At 40.0% G+C, this 27,922-nt stretch overlaps 1 protein-coding gene and 1 long non-coding RNA gene across 10 annotated transcripts in view; one reads left to right on the top strand and one right to left on the bottom strand.

Annotated features, from left to right (window-relative positions):
• The first annotated feature begins 1,137 nt into the window (after nt 1-1,137).
• Nucleotides 1,138-27,486, top strand: LOC114010316 (uncharacterized). The gene is made up of 4 exons (XR_003551700.2): nt 1,138-1,306; nt 12,118-12,242; nt 16,332-16,500; nt 27,229-27,486. It is a non-coding gene; the product is annotated as an uncharacterized LOC114010316 (long non-coding RNA).
• The window catches only part of TENM3 (teneurin transmembrane protein 3), a 323,405-nt gene continuing 299,711 nt past the window's right edge, over nt 4,229-27,922 (bottom strand). For all 9 annotated transcript variants that reach the window (XM_055796254.1, XM_027777400.2, XM_055796255.1 and 6 more), the window contains 6 exons: nt 20,997-21,172; nt 20,056-20,291; nt 14,837-15,133; nt 12,017-13,628; nt 9,147-9,277; nt 4,229-5,835 (listed from right to left, as the gene is read on the bottom strand). In XM_055796254.1, the coding sequence (XP_055652229.1) occupies nt 5,080-5,835; nt 9,147-9,277; nt 12,017-13,628; nt 14,837-15,133; nt 20,056-20,291; nt 20,997-21,172 (3,208 nt within the window). In that variant the 3' untranslated portion in view covers nt 4,229-5,079. The remainder of the gene's footprint in view (nt 5,836-9,146; nt 9,278-12,016; nt 13,629-14,836; nt 15,134-20,055; nt 20,292-20,996; nt 21,173-27,922) is intronic.

The following is a 27,922-nucleotide window of genomic DNA, read 5'->3' as shown; positions in this document are numbered from 1 at the left end:
GAAAGAGACAGTGTTGCTGTTTGGCTTGCTTTGTTTAGAAGTGAGGACTGATATTTAGGATATTTACCTTTATTTAGGGATGAATTTTATGTCGTCCTTGCACAGCTCAGATTGCGTGCATTTGTGACACTAGAAATTGGGTCAGGATGTTGTTTTTTTTTTTTTTTCTAAATTTGTTTTTAAGGCATGTGTACAAAGAATAGTGCAGTTGAGATCATTCTCATGCCAGTCTGTGTGCGGTACTGTGTGACTTCACTTTCACTGTTGCATTTTAGACCACCTAATGACAGGCCACCTCCCTTTCCTTCTCCCTCTCCACCACCCCCAGCACATCTGGTTACTTGAAGCAGGGCAGAGCGTGCCTGAGCTTCACGCAGCATGTCCTTGTTCCTCTGTCCCCCTTACAGTGCCAACTGCAAGAGCCATATTCTGTCTTGCGATTAGGAGGCGGCATGAGAAACAAACCTTTCCACCATCTTTTCACCCTGAAAGGCCCAAGGCATTTTCAGTGATTTGCAATGAATACTCAGGTGTCTGGGGTGAATGAACACACAGCTGCAGGTTTTTTCAGGTTGTGGTGGTGCACTTAAGCAAGCGCTGGCATCCTTGTTTATGCTGCTCCTGTGGGAAGGTGGGCCTGGGGGGAGGAGTGGGGCTTTGCCTATTATTAGTGTTTTGACCTTTATTATAGGTGCAGCCTAGGCATTCACACAGCTGAATTTGCCTCTTATGATCACTCTGCCACAAAGCTAGAAACTTCAGAGGAAAAAAAATGAGTCTTAAGCGCTGTCTGTCAGCGTGGTCGCTATATACCATGTGCTCCTTTTTTTCCCAGGGGGGAAAAAAACTGGCACCTACCCATCAATTAACTGGTTTTCATTTTGGCTTTTTTTTTGGATCATTGAGCCCCAGCAACTTGTGCGTGCAGTCAAAGATCAATTTAATTTTATAAGCATTGCATGTTTAATCCTTAGCACTAATTGGCTGTAGATGAGAAGCTGATCAGTCTGGTTGATTTGGATGTGGCTTTGCAGTTCGGGGTGATTTCCCTGTGCCTGTGCTGTTCAGTTTATGCTGTGTGATGCTCTCTGCTTTGGCTTATTTTTAACCCTGGCAGCTTCTAATAGGTGTCAAATAAGCAGCTTCTAATAAGCTGCTTAGAAGCTGTTTCTAGTAAGTGTCTTTGCTTTGCATTTCACATCCCCAAAGAATTACACGCTAGCTTCTTCCTCTTTTTCTTAAAGGTTCTCAAGCTGGCCATATGTATAGCTGTAGCTTGCCATTCTGGAGTTAGCAGTCAACTAAGGTATTAACGCTTTTAGAAGGTTTTTCTTTTTTCTTCTGAAAACAGAATTTGAACATTTTGTCATCTCAGACTCTGCGACTGCAGCCTATTCTCTTGTAGACAATCGTTTTAAACTGTTATTTTATGCAGTCTTTTTTTGGTTTACAGTCTTTCAGCCATCGCTTTAAAAGTGCCTCTGAAGAGTGGCAGTGGTAACTGGCATTTTTTTCCCCCTTGTCAAATGCAAATCTCTCACCTCCTGAGTGTGAACATATAAAGCTCTCTTACTTTTTTTTTTTTTTTTTTTAAATAACAAAATTAGGCCACAGTTAGCTAAGCAGAGTGACCTGATTCGTGCTGGATCAACATGTTATCAACTGGAGGTTGTCACTACAAAGTATGTGTGGTGAAGTCTGCCTGTTCCAACTAAAATCAAAGCGGTCTCTTGACATATAGCAGTGCTGAAGTCAGCAGTTTCTGCAGAGTGGTTCTAAATGCAGATTGAAGGATCTCTTCTGTGTATGTTTGTAACCACTAGTGCCAACCTATGTATTTATAATCAGATAGTTTTTGTTGTATTTTTACTCAGGAGGACATGAGAGAGAATGGTTCCAAGTGATTTTTTTTTTTTTTTTTTTTGGTTCTTTAGGTTTCCCTTATCTATAAAAGATTTGGCTTTGTGAGGTGTATTTAACGTTTTCTCTAAAGCAGGCCACCTGAGAGATCCCGTGGACTAATTCACTTTGCTGAGTTAGCAGACAAGGCCATTGGACAGAGTCAAAAAGATACTGCCAACTGTGAAGCAAATGAATCGATACCGGTGCAAATGGATCAGTTGGCTTTTTCTGATACAACGAGAAAAGCAATAGCACAGATGCAATATGTGACATACAGATTTAAAAAACAAATATAAACACACACACACACACACACATTGGGTCGGCTTTTATTGGAAAGCCCAGATGCAATCTATAGTTATCAATTTGTGGAAAATTCAGGACACATATAAAGTTAAGAAGGCAAATTAAAAGAACAATACAAATCAGACGAAATATACATCTCAAAATATCAGGATAGCATTTTGACTGGCATTGCCTAAAATACTTAGAATCTCCTTTCTTTTTCTGTAATATGCTTCTTTTAATTATGCATATTTTTTCTTTAAAAAGATCTTTTGTTTATATATTCCCCAAGGTCGCTATTTCCTGCAGGAGCATGTCCAGATCAAAAGTCTTTTTTAGCAAGAAATAGGCTCATTATACCTACTAACAAGGCCACTAATTGGCTTGATTTGACTTTATCTAAAATGATCACCAACAGATACTATAATTTGTTGTTTATTGGTGCCAGAACAAAGGAGAAGGAACTGGTACGCGTCAAGTAGAAGATATATTTCATTGTTGACATGTTATACAAGCTTTTCATATTCAAACAGAACAGAAACATTTGACATAATTTAGAATATGAGCCTATTTCAACAGAGAGCACTTACAGCATGCTAAATACAGTGCTGTGGAAGAGCCACCCAACAGAACTGCGAACACCTAGCATTTTACATCTTTAAAAAGAATACGTAGATCAATGACACGCCTCTGGGGTCTGACATATCGTCCTCTCTAAATTTAGGGCCCTCAAGACTTCAAGGGTAAAAGTACTAACAACTAATCTGTGCTTTCATTCTAATAGATGACTAGCATTCATTATATGTGTAATTAGTTCTGTATGCTCTACCAAATACACACATACAGTAATAGCACTGATACTGTAGATTCGGTAGCAACTTGGCTGGGAGAAATTCAAATCTGTTTATCAAACAATCCTAATGTGCAATTTAGAGTATGTAATACCATAGACTCTCGGAATACAAAGCAGTTAGAAAACTATTTTTATTACATCCACTTGAACCATTCATAGTTAAGACACGTTCACTTACTATGTTTTGTCATTATAATACATGGATAGAAATACTGTGTATATTTCAATGAACATCAAAAAAACCCCAATTTTGTCTCATCTTAAAAATATTTATTTTTGTGGCTGAATTTAGTGCTCATGAGAGTAAAGCTCTAAGAATGGTTTCAGCCAAGATGTAGAACAGATGCCATAGATGCCACCACAGGCTTCCTACGAGGAACCAGCTGCAAGCTTCAGTTCTGTCCTGCAGCACGTGAACTGGGCCTTGGAGCCGAGCATGCCAAATCTATGCAGTGGTGTGGAGATGCAGACTAGGCACTAGAATTGGACCTTCCTCTCCATCCCCAGGCTCAGTGTTCACAGTAATGGGATTTGATCTGCCAGCCGAAGGCCAGGAGATGAACCTACCGAACAGCCTGCCTGCCTAAAGAGCAATTCTGTAGCATCAGGTCAGAGGTACACTTCTTCTATCTGGAGTTATTAACATCTAAAAGAGCTGTATTATACATAAGACAAAGTTGACATAACTGGATGAACTACATCATTTCTTCTTCTTCTTCTACATACAATTTGCCAAGCACCTGAGACACTATTCTCTCCATTGTGAAACAAAGCTTCTAAAAAACCAACAGAAACCCCAGTTGGTATGAATAAATGTCCATTTATTACGTTAGGGCTGGAAAAAGACAAGGAAAACCCAACCTATTAAAGTCTTCCATCATAATAAACAAGACTTATTTGGTTACTGTGCCTTCTAACAATGACTGATGAAGTGGCACTGGCCTGGGTGACAGGAGAGGAACGGGAGGGGAGGGGAGGGAGCTGTGGTCTGATTCAGCCAGCCACTTTGGAGTGTCCCATCCTATCAGCAGAGTGATAGATGCACAGCTTTAAACCTAATACAAAAATATTAACACTTTTGGACATTAGTCATCACTGTTATATCTCTACAATATAATCCTTTATACTGTACAGCTATAACATAAAAGGTGCAATTCCTTTTTCTTTAAAAAAATCACACACAGCACATGTTTTTATCGTTTTATTTTTAAGTATAAACTTTTTTAAACACTTTACATAAATTAACTCCTCTGAGACTAATATTTGATGTACAGTAAATTGTAATTCATATAAAAATCCATAAACAACTTGTCTCACATAATTTACAAAAAAATCAGGGTTTCCTTTGCTTATCTGCAACAAGGATTCTACTTGCCATTTTCCCCCCAAGGCAAACCATGTTAGCATTGTAAAATCCATTATTAAATTCCCATGGTAGCATAAGTCACTTGTGCCAATGTCCTTTTAGAAAGCAGCACAGTTTAAAGCAGTTGGGTTCTCTATAAACAGTAATTTTTGCCCCACGTTTTAAAATTAACAGATATATACCACATCCTATGCAGTGAGAAAGAGAGAAAAAGAGAAAGAGAAAGAGAGAGACTACTTCTCGTAAGCAAAGGTCAACAATTCAGTAATATTTATTTGGAAACACTGTATGGGTCTGTATCTTAATTAAATACAGTGCCTCAAAGGAACAGCCAGCCTGTTGCAAAATCTGTAGGCCTTTTTTTCTTTTTTTCTTCTTTTTAATACTTTTCAGTCCAACTTGAGTGCAGCGATATGCATATGTAAACATATTCTTTAAAGCAGATCACCTTTAAGGTCATTGAGAAAAAAAAAAAAAAAGTTTTGTCATAAGCAGTATCATTCTTCTGGAAGGCGCTCTTTTCGTTACAGAGTCTGTTCAGATTGTGCCACAGAAAAAATCTGAGCAAAGATGTAAGCTTAGGCTCAAGTAGTAATGCAGCAAAACAGTTTGGTCTCCTTTTTAGAAGACACTGGTACACAGTCTCTTTGGCAGCCTGAGCTAAGCCAGTGTGTTACCTCTTTCCTATCTCACTTTGTCTGAGGAACTGTATGTTGTTAGCGCTGTCTGCTAATTCTGGATATTGCTCCACAGAGAGTACATAGTACCCATCGTATCCTTGTACCTTTCCAGCACTTAGCAACTGCCTCTTTTCTCCTTCTGTCCACAACCTGGCGCCTTCCTCTCCATCTCTTACTCTCTGTTGTTCTCTGGCCCAGGCACTGGAAAGAGCTCTTTGCCTGGCTTGCTCCAGTATTCGGGCCTTTTCCTCATCAAGTGTCATGCCATAGCGGACGTGAAGTGCTAAAGCACCGTATTGCATTTCAACATCGGCAAACCTACGAGTCCTGCCGTTTACCACAGTGGTAGACTGGGAAACAGTGACGTTGATGCCGTTCTCCAGGGCCTTCCGCCCACTTGTCAGCCTCAGCGTCCCAAGGTCACTCTCGGGGGAGGTGGTCTTGATAAAATAGTGCGTGTCCTTTCCCTCAACAGTGAAATGCAAGTTTTCTAGGTAGTAGGCGTTGTTCAGAACAGCTGCCACTTTTATGCAGTCCTCGTTTGCAATGTTGAGCACGTTTGTTTGTACTCTACCTTGATTGACAGCGAGCATCACCCCCTTCCCAATCAGAGACTTCACCGTAGCAAACCACAGCCATGACTTCTCTCCACTGGATTTCCGTCTGCTGACCTGCACTTCTGCCATCTTTCCCAGGGAAAGAAAAGCCTTTGCTTGTCTTGCCACTTGTTGTTGCACTCCAGAAATTGGCTGTAAACAAGAACAGACACAAGTTTTACCAGCCATCTGTAGCCCTCTAGATGCCAAAGAGCCTGGCTTGCTTGATGCGCTGCCTGTGGACGACAACAGGATATGCCACAACTGACAGTGCCAAGGAGTTAATTAAATCTACACGCTGCTTGTTCTGCTGAGTTACAAGACTATTTTGTTTGCTAGTGTTCAGTGTTTTTACTCTTTGGTTCCCCAAGAACCTGCACAAAACTAAAGTTTAAATTCACAGGCTGCTTGCTGGGCTGCACGGCACAGACCTTTGCAATACTAATACTTAGTATGGGTAAGAGCTATCGTACTACGGTGTCCTCTCACCCTCTGAGCTTGTTCAACTATGATTCCTGTCTACCAGAAGTCCATCAACATTGAGATTTTTGCAGGTTGCAAAGCTGCACTTTAGAACAGAAACAAGCCGTTCTTTACACTGAGTCAGGAGATGGAGTCTCTCAGGTAGCTGCAGTATGAGACCAAACTGCAGGGAGGCTCTCATAACCCCTTGAGCTGCTAAAAGAAAGAGGGGAATCAAACTGTAATGATAGTCTTTACAGTAAAGGAGAAAGAAGCAAATGGTACAGAGCAGTAAGGTGGAATACTGGGGACTGATGCCCTTTCTTGCAAATACTTGCAGAAACTGATAAAAGGGGATATGTGAAAAGGCTGCAGCCAATTCAGTTGCGTGAGCTTCCATTTCACTCCAAGTATCAGCATGCTGCCTAAGAGAGATGAGCAGCTTCGCCCCCCAGAACTTCAGGTGGGTGCAATCCTGAATACACGGAGTGCTTTGTTGACAGCTAGCAAAGAGGGACAATGAAGGAAAAGAACCAACGGGCAAGTATAAAACACGCTCGCTTGGTATTCTGCGTTTCGCTGTATCTGGGGTGTGCTTGTTGAAAAGGTGGGTGCTATGAACAGGGGGAAATAAGAGTTGCAATTGTGAGGTGCAGAACAGGAGAATCTGTTGAAGTTTGACTATTAAGAGCTATATGCCAGATGCACTTTTGGTAAGGAGAGAGGGAAGCTGGGGAATGGGAACTGCCAGCCTAACCGCTGTGGTTAGCCAGACCAGCTAGGAGAGCCAGAATGGCTAGCAGGAATGGTTAGCTCGCACAGCTAGACAGTGGGGCACCTCACATTACAGGGGCCAGATGTGGTTGGGATGAGACAACTGTGCAGAGCAGGCACATCTTACCTGTCTAACCCTGACTTAACAGCTACAAGATGTGAATGAGCTAGTATGGACGGAGGTGGGGAGCAGACAGCTGCCCTAGCAGTGGTCTCAGCGGGAAATGAGAGAAAGATTTAAATAGCTTTGGCTGCGCTTTTGAGAAGGAATACTTAGTTTCTGTAGATGATCCGGTTTATCCTCCAATTGACCATTTCTCCCTTCACTAAAATACCATTTGATTTATTGCTGACAAATGAGGCAAAAGCCTGTTTAGTTTTCCCAAATTTCTCGGTGGGAGACCAAGCAGGAGTCATTAACAGACCCCTCCAAACTTAATTCAGCCTTGCTGCTAATCAAAGCCTGGCAGAAGGTTCGCAAAGGCTTCTCTGCTCTTCCATGAGGGCAGCTTTCTGGAGGGGACAGTTCCTGAGGGAATTATGAATTGACTTGGACTCTCATCTCTTTTTGAATGTGGCAGATTCCTGTCTGCACTTGCTAACAAGTATGGATTTCAGCTGTTGTAAATCCTGCATGAAAGCTATTGAGCACAAAATATATTCTAGACAGCACGCTCATCAATGAGAGCAGTGAGATGCTACAGCAAGTTCATAATGACAAAGTTTGTTTATTTTTAACATGTATCCTCAGAGCTCGGTAGAGCTCGGTAAAGCTCGCTCACTCCAGAATGTTTCAAGATACTAAGTGGTCTGTGTGTTTACTTCTGCCTCCTGGTTGCATTTGCTTGTTCAACAGTCAATATCATGGTCACAGCTTTTTCCTACCTGAGAATTTTGAATCCTTGTTTTCCTCCCACTTCTCTCTTTCTCGCTGTCATGTCACATGCCCCTGGCACTCCTCACGTTGATGAGCTCTTTCCTGAAGATTTTTGACAACTAGCTGTCTGCTCTCATCTCTTTGACCAGACTGGTTCTCTTCCTGGTGCACCTTTGCTGGTGTTTGTGGATAATTGCGTTTTTTAGTCTTTGAGATCTAAATAACCTCTGACAGTTCTTCCCAGCCGTGCCTGATGACAGGTCTCTCATCTCCTGATACAACCACCTTGCCTGGAGTACTTGCAGTGCTCCTCCTTCACTGCTTCTCCTGCTCACAGCAGACACTATTCTCATGCTGTGCTCTAAGGTCTTTCCCCATTACTTAATCCCTGGCTATTAAAAAAATTTATACAGTGGGTCACTTCATGCATGCAAAATCAACTTCCATATGCTTCCTTCTGCTGGACCACCTTTTTGTCTAAATTAAGTTGTAAGATTCTTCAAGATCATATCCTCTTTTATCTTGTAAAGCTCTCTATCACGATTCTTGTAAAAAGAGATCTGGTTTTGACTGCTTAGAATGGGATTACCTGTTTTACTGTCTCTTAACACTTCCTTCTTAACTGAGAACTGTAGGATTTTTGAGGGCATAGGTCTTTGACCTTTGAGTAAGTTATAATTTTCTTAAATAGCAGATCTGGAATTTTAACTTCCACATTTATTTCTTTCATAATTTAAAAACGTAGCAGGTTTTCAGGACTGAATTTCATTTTTTTTCCTCCCAAAGAACTTCATAAGCACCTGGAGTTTTGGCTTTATGTAATGTAATGGGTTTTACCTCAGGTAATTTCATTTTCAATATTTCATCTTTACATATAAAACATGGTTAATATTAAAGAGAAATAAAATTGTAGTGGTGCCCAGTATGCATAATTTATATCACCTGTTCCTCTGTTTATTTCACAGTCTATTTTTTACTGCAGTGTTCAGTTTTTGCCTTCAGGCAGAGTATTAGTACAAATCTAATCTCTGTAGTTTCTGCTACAAAACTTAAGACATCTTTCAAGGGTCCTAAACCTCTTTTCATTGATTATTGTCTTTCTGTATTTTTATTGCTGAAAGCAAACAAAAGCTTGTTTAAAATGGTACCTAACTTAGCAAATATCTAAGGAAAAACACCATCTGTAATTTCTTCAATGCTTTTGAAAGAAGATAAAAATTAGAGGCTTAAAAAGCACTGTTCAGATTTAATTTAGCAAGTAACCCTGTCAGGATTATCCATGCCTAATACGATATGAATAGAAAGGAACATTCTGTCTTGTTCCATTTGTATGTTTAGTTTTGTTTCTTACTGGTATGTCCTCCCATTGCTGGCTCTTCACAAGTTCGTAAGAAGGTTCTGTTAAATCAAATTTTGGAACAGGGAAACCAGGAATGGCATTGTGCAGATGGAAGCCGAATGTCACCAGCCAGCTGTTAACATCTGAAAGAGAATAATTTTTTAAAAAAAAGAGAAAAAATTGAGAATTGTTCTAGATTTTGCATATATTGCCATTTTTACATGGAATAGCTTTTGGCACAGTTGATTGCCTTCTGTAACATGAAAGTTATTCAACAGTTTTCATTTTGATATGTGTGGATTATAGTGTTGTGCTACAGCTAGAACAGAAACCCTATACAGAAAACCTGAAGGTTTAAACTTAAAAGACAACTTCTGTTCCACTAGGCTCGTTTGAAAGGCACTGAAGGTTTCAGCAATCCTGAAGGCCTCAGTGACTTCCAGAACAACTGCAGGAGCACAATTAAAGTGAGACTTCCTTCTAATATAGCCTAAACTAACTGGGATTTCATGGTCAGGCTGGACACGCTTTATGTCACGCCTTCACACTTTAAAACAAAGCAAAAAAAGAAAAAGTACAGCAGAGCACATCCTATCCTTTTGTTACATATGTGTTATTGTAATGTCTCCAGACTACCACTGAAATAATGCCTGTACGCTCAATTACCTTTTAAATGATTTGGTAGACATTTTATGCTGATTCAAGGGAAATCTCCCCCTCTTCAAGATGAAGTTGGACCGATGAAATTAAAAGCTAATGAAATGTATTACAGTTGCATCAGTAAGCAGACATGAATACTAAACTGGCGTTAGGTAACATTATTTATGATACATTTAATGTTCTGTTAAAAATAAATAAATTAGGGATGCCAACAATCAATTAGTCAAGAATTGTTGGGCAAGAATGGGTGCTCTGCCTTGTTTTTTTTTTTTTTACCCTAGCTTTCACAAATACTAAGCTTAGCAGAAGTTAATAGACTACTCCTTACCAAGTCTAGTAGTTTTCATTTAAGAAAACCCCCAAAACGTGGACCAAGAAACCAAATTTTCCGTTAAAGGATAAAAAATATTTACCTTAAAATAATTTCTAACCTTTCCGGATACGCCTCATGAAGGCTCTGCAGCTAAAACTGTCAGTCAGCCAACTTACTAATTGTAATGATAACCTCATATAAACAGTGTGTGTCTATGTATTTCATACCTCAAAGATGTTAAGTAAAGAACTAAAACTGTATTTTGAGGGCAATTTTTAAACTTAAGTGCATAATTTTCAATGCCACAAAGAATCTGATTGCAAGTGCATCCCCTACAGCACCTGCTGCTAAAAGAGGACAGACTCAAAGGTCTGTTGTTATCCTTGGTCCCAGGCAGTCCGTTAGCAACCCCGTTAATAGCTGCTGTTTGTTAAATTAATGCAAACCCAGTTGATTCCCAGGATACTTTTCAGAGTCGTAATATCACAACTTGTGAGTGGGGCTGAGCCCCTTCTGTAGTCTGGCACTCTCTGTGTAAAATACTTCAGATTATTTACATCTATTAAAATAGGAACATTCAAATGGATCTGAGCCCTGCATTTTTCAGAAACTTCTGGCAATGTGCAATCAGATTTTTTTGTATGTAGAATAATGGAAAACACTACACATCACTAACTCTAGACCCACAAAAAGCATATAGCTTCCCTAGGAACTCAGATATACAGGGAGTGGCGCATTAGCAGCTCTTTGTTGCCAAAAGAAAAACGCACGCTCCTTTTTCTATACCCTGCTTCTCCTTCCCCGCTCCTGGCTGTGTGCTCGTTAATTTGTGCTGGCCCTGGAGCTTACTGGACTTCTCTTTCTTAGCCAATTTACATTAGTAGCCTTGCAAAAACCTACCTTGGCAAATACCAACCAACTTCCAGTGGATATTTTCTGCTGTGTTCATTAACGGGTCACAGAAAGACCCCTCGTGCCCTTGCTACCTTACAGTCTCTTTTCTTCTTGTTTGTGGTCTTTTTGGTCCATCAATATGCACTTTTTACTGCTCAGTAGCCCAGAGCCGTGAAGAAGCCTGACTTTAATCCACACGTAAGGAGATTCTCGTGAACGGACTTGAGGGGTTCTTACTCTTACACTTGCTCAAGGAGTCTTACTTTTTTTTTTCACTGCAAGAGCACTGGCTAATGCATAACAGTACTGGAAGGCAACCTAGGGTTCCTCTTTCCTCTCCCAAAGCACTGAGCTCTCTCTAGCTGAGGCACACTGCGTTACAGTTCCGATAATGGGAGAGGAAGAGATGTATTCCGCTGGGACTCCAAACCGTACTTTGGAAAACCCAGCCCCTCTGTGTACTGAGATGCTCCGATTTATCTTTTTGGGGCAACAGTCTAATATTAAAGCACCATAAGGAAAAAGTAGGGCACAAGGGTTTAGGTTTAGTTACCTAAACTTGAAAGCTCATAATGGCCTGTGGACCTTAAATTATTATACAAGTACCTAAATCACTATCTAAAGCTAGATGAGATATTTTCAAGATCTCCCATGTGCTATTTCACTATTCCTGATAGGCAAGTTTGCTGTAATTATTCTCGTTGTTAACTGCTTAATGCTTCCTCATAAAGAACTTTTCCAAATAGGACATATTTAGCAATTTCACCAGAACTGTGAATTTCAGTCAAAATTGGATGTCTTTAGTCCAGCACCTCCAAGCTAAAATCACTTTGTTGATCTGTTTCTAAGCGCCGACTACTTTTCTTAACATATACCTTCCCTGAGAATTTCTTTACTGACCTTCCCCAGGCAGTATCCTCAGCCTGTAACCCAGTCAGATTCCAGATTATGAGAACACAGACAGGTAAGATTCTGAGCAAGTGGGAGACAGACTTGAAATTAAGTAACCTTTTACCTGTGATATAATCCTTCACATCATGTATTTTACTGGCTGGGTTGTTATTTCTAAACATGTACAAATTAAAAGGAGCTGGATCCTTCCCAATTCTCTTCCAGATTTCAATATCGGGTGTTGTCCACCGGCCTGCCAGTATGTCATAATCTCTTTCTCCAAAGTGGACTAGCTTGGTCAGTGGGTCATACAAGCCTCCGTGGAATCCGATTACCAGCTGGAAGTCAAGGTTAGAGTCAAAATAGATCTCTCCATAAGCAGTGTACTGGATTTGTTTAAGCATGAGACCATTGCTACTGAAAACAGCCAGTGGTGTCCCTGTATTGTCTGATGCAATGTAGAACTCATCTCCACTGCTAATTTCCATGGCAAAAAGGTGTCCTTGCAGATCATAGTAAAGAGATGTGATTTCAGAACTTGAGTGGTTATACACGTGAGTTATCCTGGTTGGGTAAGTAAGGTCTGCATAAAAAAACTGGAGATGCTGTCCAAGGCTAGTTTTACTGGAAACTCGTCGTCCAAGTCCATCGTAACGGTAAATCACTGTCCACCCACTGCCTTTGCTATAAACTCGTGTAAGAAGGCCCTTTGAACTGTATTCAAAGATTTCAGTACCCCTCTGACGCAGAAATCCATCTTCATCTAATCGGTACTGAACATCACCTAGTCGAGTTATTCTGTCTCTCAGGTCATAGCGGAGTGGTGTCAGACGGGCGCTGCTACTGGGGTTGAGCAAGTGGAGGTTGCCGTTCAGGTCATAGTTGTATCGCCACATTATTTTTTCATTCAGATAAACTGTCTGGAGCTGACCGTCTACATCATATTCATAAGCGTATTTCGTGGTGTTGGCAAACGGGCCTATCTTAATTTCTCTTTTTGTCACTCGTCCCATGTTATCATACTGAATTGTAATCCAATACATTAATGACCGAAATATCTCATACTGAATCTCCTTGATGCGGCCATGTGCATCAAAGTGTTTTGTGTAGGTCATTACAGCTGTTGAAATGATCTGGTTAATATCATAATATATAACTCCAAATTTTCCAAATTGTTCAACTTTGCCAGAGATATCATCAAACTGGTAGAGATCAATAGGCAGTGGGGTTTCATTGATGACACCTTGCATGCTAGTCACTCTGAAGCTATTGTCATAGCTGTAGTCAAATCGGGCATTTACCATTCCGTCTTCGCTAAAACGGAAAATCTGTCTGTCAATCAGTGGGCCAATTTGCCTGTATCTAATGGTGCAGATAAAACCATCGCTTTGGAGGTTTACTGTTTTCAGGACTCCTGCTGTCTCATCGTAAGTAAAACTAACTCTTGTACTATCATATAAAATTTCTGAGAGCTTGGTCTGCCGTCTGTACTTGAATAAAACTCTTCGGCTTGTCCCCAGGAAGGCAGTTTGGAGGAGCTGCCCTTCTTCATTGTAGTCCATTATGACAGAAGCATTGCTTTCTGGGGGGTTGTATATATTCCGGTAATAACCAATGGAGCGGATAGTCTGCATGGTATGACGAGCAACACTGGGCATGGTGACAGCAGAAAGCCGATCCAACAAATCATATTCGAAGATATACTGCCGTTGGCTATGAAGCAGAAGAACCATTGACTGAAAATTAAGAACAGATTTTTACCATGTGACAAATGGTGGAGTACCCCCCTTCCCCCCCACCCCCATATACCGATACTATTTCTTCACAAAAATGTGACATTCCCGCTTGAGAAAATTATCTCTTCTTTAATTGAGTTATCCTTGACCTTACATGTTGTTAACATCTCCCTGCCTAATTTACTTGGATGCTTAATTGTAAGGGCTTTTGTAATTAGTAGTTCCACATTCATAATTTGCTACTTGTTATGACTGTATCACTCTTTTATCAAGCATTCACAGCTAAACAGCAGATTGTCAATGGATTCAGATAAGTCATGTTTAATATGGGAAGAAGTAAAACTGTCTTAGAGCCATTAACTCACGAGGAGAACAACATATGGGAGATACAATTTCTTCCCTACAATTAGAGATGATGTTGAAGAATTTGAATAGCCTGAGATCCCTGAATACCGTGTTCTTGTTCTGTAAGCTTTTAAGACATAGGCAAACAAATTGTTTATTTATATCAAAAGGAGCTACTGGGAATTATACTGACATTTTTCTGATGCATGGCTATTATGTATCATAGGTCTTGATTGACTTATGTCTGCGGTGACTAGTAAACGGTATTTGCTGAGCAACAGCTTCGACAGAAATATATTTAAACCCCAGAAAGAAATGGATTCTCTTTTTGCATAGCAGGCATGAGATCTCACAAGGGGGATTTTCACAAGTATTTCTAGAGGGAGAGCTATCATTCAGCAATCGTTACATATAATGAAGATTCCTAATCTTTTGACTATCATTTATTTTGCTGCTACAACATATAGCAAGTACAAATTGACAGCTCTATTTAGAAACAAGAGCTTTTCTTGGTAGTGAAAAAAAAACCCAACAGTGAAGACTACAAACAAATTATTTTCAACTGAATTATACTGCAGCGATCTATTCCCTGTACCTTAATTTAAGTGTTAAGATAAAAGGTAAATACTGATGCTTCTTGTTAGCTGGTGGCCTAAATAATTTAAAACCACATCAATTCCTAGCAATTAGCTACAGCGTGATTACGTATCTATTGTGTAAAACATTCCCCTAGGAATCACATGCTGATACTTAGAAGAACTGAAAGGTGCTTCTACTACCTCTTTTTGCTTTGTACGCAGCAGTCAGATGCTGCAGAACTTCAGCACGTTCCAAGCATTTTTTAAAACCCGAGTGTTCTTTACCTTTTCCAAATATGTGTAACTCCAAGTTTTCCCATCAGCAAACACTCTAGACACTATCCTTCCCTGTCCATCGTACTCTATTTTTTCACTAGTGGTCCCTCGCTGTATGCTGCCTATTTGACCTGTGGATGAATAGGTAACATTGACAGCCATCAGCTTGCTGCTCGGTAGCCACAGGGTGGGGTGCCCTGACGTGTCGTAGGCAATCCGCAGCAGGAATTTACGGTGGTCATCGTAGATCTTTTCTGTCTTTGTGGTTCGATCAAAGTCAACTGAAAGGAGGTTTCTGCCATTAACCTTTTTAAAGCAAACAAAATGACACAATAAATCATGCTGTTCAAACCTTAGCCACCTATTATTTCCCAAAAGCTAGCTATTCTTTAAATACCATTTACAGTGATTGATTTGCTGTGCGTGTAAATTATTTTAGCAACTTTTTGATGTAAATGTAAGGCACTATATTAGCATCTACTTTAGAAGGTCTCATTATATGAAGAGATAGCCCAGAATTTGTTGCAGTGTATTCTTTCTCAATGCTTAGTCAACTGTTAAGAAAATTAGTGAAAGATGATGAGCACTGAAAACTTCCGTAATAAATGGGGCCATTTCAGTGAACAAACTACTTCTTTTGTAGGCAGTCCAAAGTATATCTAGCAAATTATTGTCAAAACGTATTCCCGGTAACCGCTTGTCCAATTCATAACAATCACGCCGAGAAAGAACTGAATCCTAATCTTCCACAGCAAGTATTTTTCAAAATGGTAAATACAAAAGCATGTTAAATCTTCAAATTAAGCTTAAACAGTTTTAGAACACAGGCTTTCCCCTTCTGGATCAAATGGAAGTTTAACTCACTATACGGCTGCTGCAACGTATTGATGAGGCTGAAATCCTTAGTAGAGGATTATGTCTTTCGCCTAATTAACTGACCACTTAAAGCTATAAATGACTGGAAGACTACTGAACCACTGAAAAACAGTTACAAATGCTTTTAAGTTTATATTCTGATTTGGAATCAAGGCCTTAGCCTACATACCTTTATGTTAAAAACTGTGTTATTTATATATGTAAACTACGCTGGTGGATAGTGATTTCCATGTAATACTTTTCTGTTGAAATTTCCACCCCTCTCCCCTTTTAGTGTTCTAAATATGCTAACTTTCACTTTCATTGACTCGGCCCTCATTTTTATATTTATGAAAGGAAAATGTCTGTTTTTCTTTTCCCACGTTGGTATCTTTGCATTTCTCTGTTCCCCCTCTGCATTGAACTGGTTTTTTTTTTAGTGTTCCCAAACAGACCCCTAGGATTTTTTTTGTTCATCTGTAAACCATTTCTGGATCTGCCGCGTCTTTTAAAAGTTATTCCAGGTGGGGATGAAACACCGATAACTAAGATTTTTCAACACCATATTTTGCTAACATATGGGAAGTAGGGGACAAATGGACATTAGGCTATGTGAGCTAAGATTTTTTTTTTATTATTCCTTTTCAAGCACTTGATGCATACATTACAAAGAGGTGAAGAAAGACGGCTAAATAACATTCAGAAAAGAACAAGAAAACAGATATCCTGACCAAAGAAATGACTGGAGGATTTCTGCATTTTTCAAGGCTGCATGTTCAAAAATCACGCATCATGGATGTTGGTACTTACACCCTGAGGTAAGCTTCTAAAAGACCATATAAATTAGAGTCTTTGTTACTGGCATAAAAGGTTTTAAAGTGCTGGTGGTGGGCCATAGGCAAATATGAAAAAAAAATCCTACAAATGCTCAGTTTTGCTTTTACCTGTCTGTCTGTCTACAATACCTTTCTCTTTTTAACGCTGGCTTGAGAACAATCTGTACTGTCAATTCAGGAACAAACCAATGTTCTCACGTAAGTCTTCTAAGTAAGGAACACAAAGTCTAGCAGATGCAGAATAGCTACTTTATTTAGTGAGCCATCAAATGTGATTTAAATATGTTTTGAGAAATTAATGCTACAAGACTGATTCTCGAAGTAGGTTAAACTGTACTATGAAGTATGCCAATTCACTTCCTTTTTGTCATTTTTTTGGACTTACTGATTTTCAGGTAGTTTTTGTTTAAATTTTCCAACATCTAATATTCGCTCATTTGCCTAAATTCACTCTTAAATCTTGTTTGTCTCTGGCTTTTCTTTCCCAGCCTCTCCCACGCATGCCTGCACTCATCTCTGCGTTCTCCCTGCCTGTTTGCTTCTCTGATTCCCCCCACCCCCCTTTTCTCTCCATCTTCCCTTCCTTATTTTACATTTAATTACGATTTTTATTAATTTTCTTGTCTATTTTTCAGGCTTAGACACTGAAGCGAGAATGGGCACTTCTGATTTTCTGAATTGGCAAAGAGGGAAGGGTGGTTTTATGGTTAAGGCAGATGTCCAAGCAATTGTGGTTAATTTCTTGGCTAAGCACATCCTTCCGGTGTAAATTGCAGAAAAGTACTTAATCTGGCTGTCTCGCTGCCATATCTGCTAAATAGGATAATAACATCCCTTGCCTTCTCACTTTACATCTGTTTGGTCTGCGTAAGGGCAGAATACGAAGGGAAAGGAAGGAAATGCCTCTTTCTCCAGCCAGATTCATGCTTCTAGATTTCTGCTGACAATTGTTCTTGAGTTCAGACACGCAAGCTTTTGGTGACTTTTTGGCTATGCCTGCATAACCTCTTAATACAGACAGCAATTACAATAACAACAAATTTTGGTGATACAGCTTCTTTCTTTGGACAGTACGGGGCTGGAATAACATATGTCAGCTCAAGTACTGCCTTCAACAGAAGCGTTTCTTAACAGCTCTGCTACCAAAATGCTTTTACGGCAGAACCTGAATATTTTTATTGGGTCTAAAAGACAGTCACACGCCAAATATATGTGAAACCTCTGGGTTTCATTACGATAAGAATAGTATTTCAGGAAATTTTCAATGAAGAAACGATGACATAAAACTGAGTTTCTTGACCAGTCCCTGCCTACTGTCCTACTACATTTCAGTAGTTCAGGTGTTCATCTCTCGTGCTCTGCTTTGACTCCTGGTTTTATTTCCAATGAGAAGCATGAAATCTGGCTGTGATTCCCCCGTTAGAAGTAGGGGTGTATTGCTGTGCCTTACAGAGAGGCTCAAGAGGTAATGTGAAAACTGGGGACCTCTTTAGAGCTTGGAGCGTGTCACGTTTCAGAAGGCAGAGCAAACTCTCCCTGTGAGCCCTCTTGTCCACAGTACCCGTCTACTCTGCACGCATCCCTTGAGACAGAGCTCATACCAGTTCCTGTCTTTGGGACCCTTCTGAGTAAGGGTCCTTTGTGTAGGGGACTGTCAGGACCTCTGCCAAAGGCCAGCCTGCAGACCAAATGAACAGGTCCAGGGACAAAACTAGCTTACCGAACAATTCCAAAGGAAGTCTGAGCAAAAGTTTGATTGACAGAGGGTTGTTAAGGAGGGTGACATAATTCCTAATTAATTTCTTTATAAAGACTACTAGTAATGGGTAGAAGTAATACAGGATAGAAAACCAAGAGTGTACTTTGTAATGTTATATACCGCATATATTTAACACAGTGAAAGTGTCATATATATGAGTACATTTACTGGCAATACATTTTGTCACTGCTTTTTGTCTACGTTTGTCATCTTTTCAGCCAAATGTTACTGACATATCTGTAGATGAAAATGATGAGCTCCCTCAAATATTCCTGTTCTTTCTGTTGTTTTCTTTCTCTGCTTTCCTACATCCCCCACCCACCCCCGAGCAACATTTCTGTAATATCTTCCCATGTAAATAATTTTCAAGAAACCTCCCTTTTTTCTTGCTGACAAGATTTTACTTTTCTTTGGCGTTTTTCTCTTAGTAACCCGTATTTTCCACCTACTTCTCCCATTTGTATATACACGTTTAATTACTATTTTACCCTAATGTATAATCTGTCACTTTCCCATCCTTCTTGTTAAATCTTTCCCTTTTCTCTGCTATTCCTTTTTCCCTGTTAACTCTTCCAAGTTAAAGTGACATTGCAAGTTAAACTTCCAAGTTAAAGTGACATCTTTTACCCCCTCTGCACCTGAATGGCAAAATTTTGCTTCGCTTTTGAGAACTGAACTCATGGGGCTTTGTTTCACTGCCAAACCCAAACCCCATGGTACGGTTATTTTATTTTCTGTTGGGCTTCTTTCACAAACGAACTGGCAGGTGTGTTATCCCACTGTTCTATGTAATGACACGTCTAGGAACCAGAACCGCAAGGAAGAGCTCCAGAAGCATAGCTTTCTTTCCTAATCCATGTAAGACAGCTGCCATAGCTAGGTGCAAGCGTGTTGTTCTTAAGCAGCAGCTGCTGTGCATAATCATTCCTCCTTCCTGGAAAAAATCCATCCTCCTTGCAGAGCAAGTGGTAGAGAGGAATATAAGGTGCGTGACAGCATTCCCTCCTTTCTCATCCCAAAGGAAGATATAAAAAAATTTAAGATTTAAAATGGCATGTTACCTCTTAGAAGTTAAGTGGTCTGAAATTACTTACCTGCATTTGATATCCTGTCTAGGCCTTACTTAAAGAACTGAATTCAGTTCTAATAGTAAGTCAGACCTCTGATGTGGTCTTGAAATGGTCTCCTGGCAACCCAATTTTAAATGCTTAATTTATGTTGTCTTTACCAAATGGCTGTCATAAATCATAGTTTGCTTCCTACTTACATTTCACTGACTGTATAGGAAGAAGAAATGCCAACAAAATGGTAAAGACATATGTTAGAGGAATATGCTATACACATGCACACACAGTTAAACCCTTTCTACCATAAATAAGTATTAGTTCAATTTATATTTAAAATAAAAATGAAAGAAAATCCTAGGACTGTGCTAACTTATGGTAGAATAATTTAAAACAAGATTCAAAATCAGGCATGTGAATTCAGTACCAGAAACAAAACCAGTAAAGGAGAGCAGAAAATTATTCTTTTATCCTGGTTCATTCCAATGAATTCCAGGCTAACCACAACAGTTTAGAGTCCGCAGAAAAGAGCAGTTAATAAAGAAAACCAGCCAATAAATGATGTAATAAAAGCAGTTACTTCCAGCTCTACAGTAAGCTTGTCTATGGTAAATATTCTGTGGTTGTTGGATGGCAGTACCTATAGGAATCTATTTAACATTTCCTTTCACTTAATGAAAATGCAGTAGGTGCCACACATGCTCGTGTGCTTACCCGAAGCTTTCGGCCAAACACGTTGACTTTTCCCTGGGCTTGCTCTTTCCGGAATCGCCACTCCACCAGGTTCTGCCCGTTCTCCCCTGGGAGGGTCATGTTCCTCTTGGCCACTGTTGGGTTGGCAGTGCCAGCCAGCACGTGTGGCTCTGTCTGGTAGTGTGAGTCCAGGCCGCTGGCGTACAGGATCCTCAGTGAGCCATCGTAACCGATCTGGTAGCTATTTCTTAACTGATCTGAGAAAGCAAAGAAGAGAAACACGGATTACCGACATGGGTTAAGAGTCTGCCCTTGTCCCACACCCTTCATGCAATACGTGTATGTAACATCTTAACTCCATGTAATTGACCCGATGGTAATAAACATCCAGGGTGAGGCTGGTAAGAATGTCTGTATCACATGAGACCACAAATGCCTTTGGGACCCATCTTGAAAGTTGCTTAAACACTTAAAAAAATCCCACCCTCAGACTATATTCTTTGGACTGGCACAAAACATGTGTTCTCCTCTTTTACTAGGCATTTTTGGCCTAATCCTAAGCATACCATGACTACTGACTTCTGCAAGGATGTGGCTGCTGGGACGTCACATGCTATTTTAAAGCTACTATCTCACTTCATGCTATTTCTGTACCTATTTCCCTTTCAATCCGTTTTGCTCTCCTGTCCAAGATTCCCTTTTAATACCAAGCAGATATTCTGACTGCTTTCCGTAGCATTTTACAAAAGCTATTTGGTTAGAAAATATTAATTCTACTTTCATTGCAACTTCTTCCCCGAACAGTTCTTTCTATATATGTATAAAACCATGGAGGTATCGCTCCTTCCTCCAAATGCTATGCCTCTAAAGTTTCCCTCTAATGCATCCGATTGGAGCTGCCTGTACCATAAGAAAACAGTTTTCAGGTCAGTATCTGCTGAGAAATCTTTTGTTTACAGTACCTTGAACCATGGTATAGAAAGAATCAATTGATGATAAGTTGGAAGTGATGCTGACATCTTCCTCTCTGCTGGATGACTGAATGTCCACTGTAATGGCCCCTTCCATTTCCCCATGAAGGTTAGTGACAACTCCAGTTGGGAATGTAACGTTTGTTAGACGGCCCTCACTATCGTAGCTAAAAAAAGGAAAAGAAAAAAAAAAACCCAAAGGAAAAAAAAAAGAAAAAAGAAAAAAAAGAAGTGTCCAGAAATGATACATAGCAGGAACAAATTGTTTTCATTTACAAGTCAAATGAACACAAATGCCAGCTACTCATATTGTTAAGGCACGTTTGCTTTTTTGTGCATGGGATAGGCAGAGCAAAGACTTCAAACGTGCTTTGAAGTAGTCAAAAGACTGCTTAACATACAGGAGCCTCAGTGGTGATAGCAAGAGCAAACAGATGGATCTTCAGCTCTGCATATTATTCTTTGAAGTGTGACCAGATCCTGCTGCACATCTAATTCACCATTTCAAAGGAAGCATATTTATTGGTGCTAAATTCCGTAGCATTCTGTACTTACTCCCTATTATTAGACTAGATTTTGCTGTTATTGTAGGAATCTTCAAAATTTTTCATAAAAAGGGTATCTTAGTAGGAGTGTCTCTTGGGCCTTTCCTATCCAATGTTTATGCAGACCACCTGCCCTCCTGCTCCTGAGTTCTTAACAAGCCTTGTATGATTAAGAAAAAGAACCTGGGGTAATATTTAATTTACTTAAGCTGCTTGTAGCTGGAAATCGGAACAGCTACATGTATAACTCGTTAATTGCTTATGGGTCATAGTTTGAGAATGGTGGCATAAGCCATGCAGGAGATGCTTTTTTTTCTGGCTCTACTGACATTTCTTTAAACCAACAGCTATATAGCCATTTAATATGAATAGACAGAGACAGTTTCTGTAATTGAGATAGACCTATGAGGTCTAAACCATGTCTTTCCCTGCGCTGTTAGGTACACTCCTTTGGCTCTAGACCTGAGACCATGCTCGCTCACAGACATGCACTGTGGTCACGCTATGGAGAGGTAAAACATTATGTGACGTTCAGGTCATGTAACTGCCTTTAAGATTAGCGCTTCCAGGACTACAGCCTTCATTTGTCAGCCAAGGTGTTCAGCTGAGGTTCCTTGTTTCGAAGTATAGCTTGCCTGTACCTGGAACAGAGAGAAACAAGTATCCAAACGGTGCTTCCAGGCCCACATATGACCTGTTTGCTCTCAGGAGTTTTTCACCCCTCTCCTGTGACTGTGTAGTGGGAAGCTGAGGGAAGCTTTAGTCTCTTAAAGTAACTAGAACGTGACCCTGCAGGTCCTCGCAGACATTTCATGCTTACAATTATCATCAAAATTGCTCCTTCTGGCAAGAAACGCAGAACAAAAAAAACCCAAAAACCCCAAACCCAAACCAACAACAAAAAAAACCCCCAAGCATATCAGTGAGGCTATAGAAACTCTTTTTCTTAAATTGAGAGAATTAATTCCAAACAGTTTTAACCCACAACGCCCTAACTTTCTCTGAACAGCATGAGTACTGCACAGCATTGCTGTAACTGAAAGGATTAGGTTAAGAAACGTTTTTTTCCAGTTTGCTTACTCTGTAGATTTGACAGCTTTTTGCATACAGTCATTTCCATCCTTTTAACACAGTTGATTTCCTTTGTTTATATAAGACTTTTACTTAGCAACAGGAAAAAGAAAAGAATGTTTAAAAATCAGAAACCATACTGCAAGCCAGGGAAACCAAGTGAGGAAACTTATTTTTTGAAGTTAAGTACATTTCAAGATAATGGGGTTTCTTCCAGTGTGTTTCTAGCCCTAACTGGCTCTTTTTCGCTTACTGGACTTGGCAAGCTGAGATGCTGCATTTATGCGTGAGACCGAAACAAACATACCAGCGTTCCTCGCACATGAATGTGACTGCTAGCCTGTTCATGACCGACCTTCCATCTCATTCCTCGGTTCTGTCATTTATTTTCATGCACAACTTCCCTTTTCAACTCCCAGGGGAATGTGTATTGTCCAATTACTGCTCTTTTCTATTTTCTGCTTCATGTTTGAAAACGGTATTTTGTTGGGAATTACTTGTGTCCTTTGATTCCAGTAGCCAAATACTGGTCTTTATTTCAAGCAATGCTTACTATAGCCGCAGAAGGTAAGGATTCCCTGTAAGAAGAACTTTTCACCCTTTGCATTGCAATACTTGTGAGAAATTATTTATCATAGTTCTGAGTATACCACTTGAGTTGGAAAAAGCTACACATACAGTACGCTTCGCTGCAGTATGCAGCACTGAACATCGCTATTCTTGTTTTATGCATTCTTGCTTCCACATTTTTTTTTTTTTTTTGGAGTCCATGCCTGTAGTTCCTGGACTGGTCTCTTCTTTCACAAATACATGAAAGCACATCATGAGCCTGAGATAAGCAGCTAATATTATTACAGTGGGGGAGAGTTCAAAGATCGGCAAAAAAATGATGCTACACATTCATGTTCTTAAAAACATGCCTTTAAAGCTGAAAGAATCTTAAAAGCCACGATTGCTTGGTTCAGGCATCTTAGTGTAAGAAGAAAATCTGACTGAGACGTGAAAGGCAAGAATAGGATTTTTCACACTTTTATAGCCAGGAACAAAAGGAAAGAAGGGAAGTAGGTCTTTCTGCAATTTACTACATATTCCATTTTATGATGGATTGTAATGTGTGTCCTTCATTTTGTTCACAGCACATCGAATACCAAACTTACTTTATACTTGCTATCTTTTTGCCCACAATCAAAGCCTTATCAATGCTCAGCATAGCAACATCACTCATACCTTTGGGCATTCCTCTGCCATTTTTCCTATTACATTCAAATATCCTTGCATTCTGCTGCCAAGGTGGACTTATTCATCCAAGACTGTCAGTTTTAGACTAAGAGATTTCTTTTATCTGCCTAGTGTTCTAATATTGAAATTGCCCTAAAAAGGAGTGAGATCTCAAGTCTAGAGGGCGAGTGCCTATATTTGGCATTTCACAGCCTCTTTGATCTTTTCATCCAAACACAAGCTGCGGCACGCGGGTTACCGCGGAGCCCTCTGATCTTTCTCCTGTGCCAGGCTCCACGGCAAAGTCATTCAACCCATCTCTTCAGTTCCTCAAAAGCAAGCTGCACGTAAACTTTTTTCAAGAATCTAACCAGAAACTTGCTCACTGGCTGTGACCTCATGTGCATTAATCCCGCCAGCTCATTGGCATTTGCATTAATGTAACAATCTTCGTATTTGGTCAATAACTGCAGAAGACGGCAGCAGGGGCAGCTGCTGCCACCGTGAGCTGACGTTCCCCTTAGATCAAATTCTTTTTCTTCTTTAGGATGATGTGCCACTGCCAGGTAATTTTACCCTTCTGCAGTGAGAATTTCTCAGAGATAATGACTATCAGCTTCCCAGATTCTTGACCTTTTGCTCTTCACCTGCTGTAAGTCTCTTTTCCATTGTTCATCTCCTTTAGTTTTAATTACATTCCTTCCCAGACCATTTTCTTCTGTTCTAAGTCTGTAGGACACTTCACTTTGCAGCGGTAACTTCTCGGTAAGCCTCGTGACAGACGGAAATGCCCCACTTTCTTTATTTCTCACTTGTTTCTCATGTGCGCTGTATCTTAGTTTGGAGCACATTTAGCTCAACCCCAACTTGCAGAGCATTATTAATGTTTTATATCAGAATTTACTTCAACATAAAATAGGGAGCTGTAGAAATGAAGTGTATAGTAAAGGTTGCTGCTAACACCAATTCTGAAGTTATGACTGATACTGTTTTTTCCACAGACTTCGGCAGCACGCTCCCGTAACAAAATCTGTTATTTTTTTTGATTGTGTGTGCGCTATTGTAAACATGTCAGGTTGAAGAGCGAGGCATGCTGGTTCCAGCGCATTTCAAATAACAAGACATACAGTGCAAATGTGTATTATGTATTTCTTTAAAGACTAGTTACAGATTATACTATTAGTTGGGATACTGTAATAGAGAAATGAGGCATGAATGCATTTCATAATATAGACGTGTATAATTTCGACAGTAAAATGAAAAGTACTGTTATATTCTCATTCAACACGCATCAAGCATTTCCTCGGTGCGTCTCGAATTAAGGAGTGGCTAAAAAATTCATGGAACATTACCCTACTTGTTTCAAATTGTTTGTTGGAAGCCTTATATAGCAAGGTGCTGCTTCTTGGCATGTGAGAACAGAAGTTTTGAAGCTGGCTTTCAGAAGTGTAGGATGATGTGTACTCATCATGTTAAAACATAAAATCTATCTTAACCTGGCAATGAAACGCCTCTTTCAGCTTGTTGAGGCCATGAAGTTCACATTTAGGTAGAGAACTGTTGGCTTTAGCATTAAAGTGTTGGTTTGCAGATACGTTCTTGCACTTGTCTTCGGCCTCCCATAGCATACTGCAAGTTTAGTCCCTCCCACGTAGTGAATTCATAGTTGGAAAATTACAGTAAAGAGCAGCCACCTTGATGGGGTGTCACTGCACTGCTAAACCAGTAACAAAACAGTTATCTTGCTGATCAAAGAAAACAAATCCGTAGTTTATATAGCGTGACTTCTATTATCATTTCTTCCCTTGTATGGAGCTCTCCTGTCCTCCACCAGCTTAAACAGGGCACGGCAACTTACTGGGAGCTCTAGTTCTGACCATTTTTAACTGTTATGTGGGTTGCTGAGAGAGAAGAAGACTTTCAGCTTCAACATAATGAAATTTGTTACTTTTTTCCCTTCCTTCCTGAGTTGCTTTCCTCATTTTGCTAAGCATTTTTTCTTTTTATTTGTCTGAAGAGTGACTGAATGAGCCTGCTAAGAAAGAAAAAAGGTGACAATAATATACAGATGCATGGATAGACAAATGATTTCTCCTTTTTTTTTTTTTTTTTTTGGCACTTCTGTGGATTTCCATTTCAGTGGCTCCATACCTACTCATTTATAACCTGCCTTTTAAAAAATATTAATTGAAATACTGTATGCATATATTCCTTTATTTCCACACAGTGTATTTGACATCTTAAAAGGTTTAGCGTCTTGCTTGTGAATTCACAGAACAATGTATCAGGAAACACAAAATATTAAACTGTAACAGATTGTTATTTTTTTTTAAATAATGAACAATAAGATAGCTACATGTCTTGGTAATATTGTTTTGTTTTGCTTAACAAAAAGCAAGCAAATGTGTCATAAATGACAATTTGATGTATGTTGGTAGGCTTGGAAATTATGACAAGAGGATTTATTTATTTATTTAAATTTGACTATTGTCTTAGAAGGGTAGCATTTTTCCTTTGCTTTTATCTGGAATATTGTTAAGCATGAGAAAAAAAAATTCAATATAGTTTCCAGTCTTGCAGAATTGTAAATGTACAACCAAAAAAACCCACAAAAAACCAACAGCTTCCTTCCCTTCTTTTCCCTTTCCTTGCTGCTCTACTCCTTTTCTTGTTCTCTCTCTCATTTCCCCTCTTTTCCTTTTTCCTTTTTCTTTTCCCTTCTGCTGTGCCTAGATCTGAGGAAATGAAAATGAATTAATAGTAGTTCTAGAAAATAGGTCCAGCAGTGATTCTAGTGATTCTGGAAAATAGGTCCAGGAGTGATTTAGCTCTAGGAAGGAGCTAAAGTAAACTGCAGCCCAAAGTCCAATTCTGGACAGGAATTTATCTACCTACTTGGTTTTTTTTTATAGAATTTGGGCCGAAAATACAAGCTCACAAAACCACAGAGGCTGGAAGGACATTAAAGTATTGGTATCTGCTAAATTTCTCTGTCCTGCTCAACCGAATGTCAGACAACTCAAGCTTAAATTCAAGCAGCTGGTCCACTTTTCCTGTTCCTTTGTCTGATGGCTGCCTTCCACGGGGAAAGGGTCTTTATCACGTTTTCATCTGGAAAGTCTTATGCAACTGTTTGCACAGCTGGTTAAATAATTCAGGTAATGGGTCTTTTATCTTAGCAATGTGGTCAGGACGAATTTTTCAGCTCAGGTTTAATGAAGAGATTTCCTCAGCTGGAAAGTGATCGACAATTTCTCTTTTCACCTTCTCTTGTTATAACTGCAGCTTTTGAGGCCTTTTTTTTTTTTTTTTTTTGTGTGTGTGTGTGTGTGTCTATTTTGTCATAACATTAAAAGGATAGTTTTTGTTCTTTTTTTGTAAACTGGCAGTCAGCACACCAGACGTGAACAATTCACCTAAACAGGCCCTTCTTGACAGCTATAACTCATCTGCAAAACAACAGGCAGACTCTAACCGAAAATCCCTGCAGGAAACGTGTCTTGGAAAAGGAGCTCAAAGAAATGAATCAACACCTTCCCTTGTGATAGCTTGCTCACTTCCGCACAGAGAAGTTTTTGATGCTCATTTTCCACTTCATTGCACAACCAGACAAACACGCGCGAGTCCAGCGCGGGTGCTGCAGTCAGATGGACCACCTTCACAGCCTCATCTAAAATGACTTCCAGAGACAGGTATTTGGGGGGCGCGGTGCTTTGCAGTGAAAGAATAAATACGTGAATTTATCATGCCGGGGCTGCTGCTTTACTTTTTGCCAGGAGACTGCCAAACTTCCCACTGTTGCTGTACGGTGTATCTGGGGCTGGGGGTGCACCTCAGCCGTGCATACCAAGGGCAGCCTATTCCAGAGCGATTGAAGGGGGCTTGTCCTTTTGAAGATGAGACTAAATTACAGTAGCCAGGCTTTTATTTACAAGACCTCAGTGCTCATCGGCTGCTTTTCAACTTCCCTCTAATGGGAATCCATCCGCCCCCAAGCTCCGCAGGGTCCACGGGGGCCAGACTGGTTTTTGCTGGGCTATGCAGAGCCAGCTCCTGCCCCGCAGCCGCTTCCCGTGTGCTGGG

The sequence above is a fragment of the Falco peregrinus genome, chromosome 2 (assembly GCF_023634155.1).
Source record: "Falco peregrinus isolate bFalPer1 chromosome 2, bFalPer1.pri, whole genome shotgun sequence".
NCBI lineage: Eukaryota > Metazoa > Chordata > Aves > Falconiformes > Falconidae > Falco > Falco peregrinus.
Note: the sequence above shows the minus strand (reverse complement) of the source record. Positions and strands in the feature narration are given on the sequence as shown.